Source organism: Monopterus albus, unplaced genomic scaffold (genome assembly GCF_001952655.1).
Source record: "Monopterus albus unplaced genomic scaffold, M_albus_1.0 scaffold170.1, whole genome shotgun sequence".
Classification (NCBI taxonomy): Eukaryota; Metazoa; Chordata; class Actinopteri; order Synbranchiformes; family Synbranchidae; genus Monopterus; species Monopterus albus.
The window spans coordinates 485,357-489,486 of NW_018128050.1; the positions used below are offsets into that span (position 1 = coordinate 485,357).

General features: G+C 44.2%; 1 protein-coding gene across 6 annotated transcripts in view; it reads right to left on the reverse strand.

The window, feature by feature from the left end:
• The window catches only part of LOC109969087 (uncharacterized), a 79,473-nt gene that overhangs the window by 60,814 nt on the left and 14,529 nt on the right, over positions 1-4,130 (reverse strand). For all 6 annotated transcript variants that reach the window (XM_020615742.1, XM_020615743.1, XM_020615745.1 and 3 more), the window contains one exon: positions 3,507-3,708. In XM_020615742.1, coding sequence (XP_020471398.1) covers positions 3,507-3,605 — 99 coding nt within the window. In that variant the 5' untranslated portion in view covers positions 3,606-3,708. The remainder of the gene's footprint in view (positions 1-3,506; positions 3,709-4,130) is intronic.

Consider the following 4,130-nt stretch of genomic DNA (forward strand, 5'->3'; position numbering starts at 1 on the left):
CTGCTGAGATTTACACCGTGAGTGAATTAACCCTTTATGTCTTGTTTTGTCTCAATCACTTTTGTTAGTTGCTTTCACACAATAAAAGAAGAAATAAGAGCAACACAAAGTTTTATAAATCCTTCCAATTCTTCATCTTTGTAACTCCCTTTTGGAGTAAAAAGACAACATTCTTCTTGGGTTCAGATCCCAGAAGCATTTGTTTTATCTGGAGCCTCCAAGGACAAACTCTGATCATCTGATCAATGTGATAAGTCAATTTATCTGTCAAGGTGCTCTCAGCTGCACCGATTAAAGTTATTAGCAACATTAATTAAACAAAAGGCATTTGTGAAGATTAAGCTACAGGATAACAAAAGAAAAGAAAAGACTGTTCCTCAGGGGAAATTTACATTCCGGCAGCACAGAACAGTTTCAGCTTTGTTTAACCAGAAAACCCTCAGTGAGATTAAAGATCTTTCTTTCATGAGGCCGAGATAGACGCAGAGCACGACGAGTGCAGGCAGGCAACAGAACAGAACAATGGGCCTCAGGGGCACGTCACAAACTGCAGTGTTTAAGTGCGAATAAGAGTTTTGCACTTATATAAAACATTACATCCTGAAGACAGCTGAAGATTCCTCACACTTAATACATGAACTAAAACTATGACAACTGTTCTAAAGAAAAACGGCTAAATGAGACAAACACATCAGCTTCTAACATCCCAGATAAACCTGACAGCCTGCACTTTGCAGCAGAAGAGGAAGAAGGAGCTCGCATAGAAGCTCTGTCACATTATTCACTTTGGGACCAAAGTCTTTATAGATAAAAACTCAGGGGGAGCTTGGTGCTCAACTTAAATGATTTCTACCCGTCGTTTGCCTGCCTTCCCCCTCCATCCATCTATCTATCTGCCACCACTACCCGTCACTAACTTTGTGTCTCCCCTCTCCTGTAGTGTGTCCCCTCTCTCTCTCTCTCTCCCTGTACCTTTCTGCAGGTAGCCCTGGCTCTGGAGCTCTATGCTTCTGATGAGCAGTCACCGGCCACATCAACCTGACCGGTGTTTGATTGTTTGTTGTGTCTTGTTGCTTTTCTTCTTTTCTGTCTCCTCTATCCACTCACCCCAACCAGTCGAGGCAGAAGGCCGCCCACCAAGAGCTGGGGTCTGTCGGAGGTTTCTTCTGTTAAAGGGAGTTTTTCCTCCCTGCTGTCACCAAGTGTTTGCTCAAGGGGGATTTGTTGGGTTTTTCCTCTATGATGATGATAATAACAACAATAATAATAACAGTAAGGTCTAGACCTGACTTTGTAAAGTGTCCTGAGACGACTTTTGTTGTGATTTGGTGTGTGAGCATAATCCCCACAGTGTCAGAGGGGAAACAGTGGCGTCATCAATAAACAGAACTTGTGCTGTGTGAGAACGCAGCTTGTAACACAAATGGAAGAGAATATCACATTTTTATTTTATGCTTTATCTACCCAGGTAAAAGCCTCCCTGAGATTGAAATGTCTTTTCAAGAGTAACCTCATATACGTAATATAATATAAATATAATAACATAGGTAGTAGTACTATAGTATATTATAAAATGACAAAGTGATCATACAGCTGCTACCATAATAAAACAGGTGGAAATCAGACCAGCAATACACAGTATTATACGGTCTAATTTTACGTGGCCTGATGTGTCAGTTGTGTGTCTGTAGCATCTCTAAGGTACTGACACAGCGAGCACCTGAAGCTACAAATGATTTATTATTACAATGAGGCAGGAGCCCGTGAGGCCACGACTCTCTTTTAATTACACTTCTCTGACTCAGAGCTCAGCTCTGCAGTCATGATTCGCTGCATCTGTCTGAAAATGAAATGTTCCTAAACAGACCAGTGAGACGGATAAAAATGCATTAAAGACTGTGATGAAGTCCGCTTCACTGACGCATGACTAATCTATATTACTTAAAAAGACTCCTGACTCCTCAATCCCACTGCAGCGATGAAGCTGGAACTCTGCTTCCCCCTCTGTTTATTATATTGAGGGAGAAACTGAGATTATATGTTGAGCAGTAAAACACCTAACGTGTCCTGTTAAATTCGTGTGTGTGTGTTCTGACTCAGGAAAACGTGGAACCTGTGGCCTCTGACTGAGAGGACACGGTGACACAGTGGGATCGGCAACTCATCCAGATCAACCCTGTTGTGACTCCTGCACGCCAGCCTGTCAGATCCCAGCTGAGCATGTCCTTTATCTAAATGGTAAAATAGGTTATTTGTTATTTTGACAGATGAAACCAATCAGAATTATTTCAGAAACAATTTTGTTTACTGATCTGCAACCTGCGTGTGTCTGGTCAGGGTAAAGCAGCAACTACTTGGGTAAAGCTACAATAATACATATTTAATTCTAAATATATATTGATTTTGTGTTTCAAAACATACTTATTCCCTCCCTCTGCTGTCGGTTTGATTTGTTGTCTTTGTCTGTTTCACTGCTTTTAAAAACTAGTTTTATCCATTTTATTGGTTTTGTTATTACATCACACACGTGCATGAGCCTCAGACTGACTTATTACTTTACGTTTGTCTTAGTACCGCTGACCTGTACGGCCCTTTTAGTTACACTAACTTGTATGAACGATGTAAATAAGGACGTCAACAACGTCGGATTTTAAAGCATCAAACTGGAGCAGCATCCACAGAAAGAACAAAGTCCTTCACACGAGGTTTCTCCTGAAAATCGTGCACACATTTACATATTAATTAAGATTTTCCAACCATCATGGATGCATTCAGATCAGGCTTCGAGTCTGAGGGGAATTCTAATGAGAGCGGACACCGACAACGACTTGGTCTCTGTCTTTTTGGAGAAAAAGCGCTCATCTCACCAGGAGCCCCCGCCTCATGTAATCTGCCCTCTCATTCTCCACCGCCGCCGCCGTATGATTGTTGGAGAAATGAAAAAGTCATTTTGGAGCGGGCGGCGCCATGAAAGCAGCCGCCTGTTCTGTAACGTGGCCTGCATTGTCAGAGCTCACAGGGGTCACCAGAGGTCAAGGGAATTATGATTACACTGCAGCCTCGGCGCACACTCAACTCGCTCCATATTCCCCCGAGTGACCCCTCCATAAAGAGATCCTTTTTGTCTGATGATGGAACTGGAGCGCTCTGCCAAGGAACATGAATGTTTTGTTAAGAGGGGAGTATCGCTGTTGTTCAGTTCAGGAGGTTCATCGTGACAAGATGAGGGTTAGGTTTATATTTTTTTAGTGCAGCTTCGCTCATTCCTGACAGGCCTTCTCAGATGAAGATGTACAAATGTGGTTTAAAATATATGTCTACAGCTGAGATCAAGTCTCGCTGCTGAGTGGAGCTGGAATGGAGAGGTTTGAACGTGACATGAACAGATCTGTTTACCGAGATCGAACAGCGGACATCCGAATCGTTGAATCTAAACATCATACTGGACAGCTATCACCCGATCACAGGACCGACTGCACAGAGAACAGGGTCTGTGTTTGACTCACCCTCCTGGAGATGGTGTCCTCACTGGCCAGAGACAGGAGGTCAGCATAGGCCACATCTCCTCCGTCACTGCTGGAGCTCAGACTGGGACCTGAACACATGTACAGCTGCAGGGACCACCAGGTCAGCAGGTCTCTGGGACTTCAATGGTCCTACTGGACCCACTGGTGGCCAGACCAGTGCTCCTAGTGCTTGCCACTGACACTGCAAAACACACAGCACTAATAAATTCATCCATCCATTATCTATACTGCTTATTGTGTAGAGGGAGACGTGTGTGAGAGGTGCTATGAACCAAGTTTGATTTGTGTCCTCAGAATGAAGAGGTCCAGTTTCCAAAGGCAGACACCAGCTCTCAACTCCTGCATGGAACCAGTCATTTTGGGATATTCTTGCTTGAAAAGCGACATAAACACAGGCGGAGCGGGCGCATGGAAACCCACTCACAAACACTGTGGCTCGGTAAACCTTCAGTAAACCCACGCAGCCTTATTCTGTGGAGTGTCGCGCCGCAGCTTGTCCACCACGCTGCCAAACTGTGAGATGAAGCCTAACAAACCTCTCCCAGCTGCTGGCTGACATGTAGCGGTGTGACACCCGAGAACAACGCACACCTTCTCAGTGTG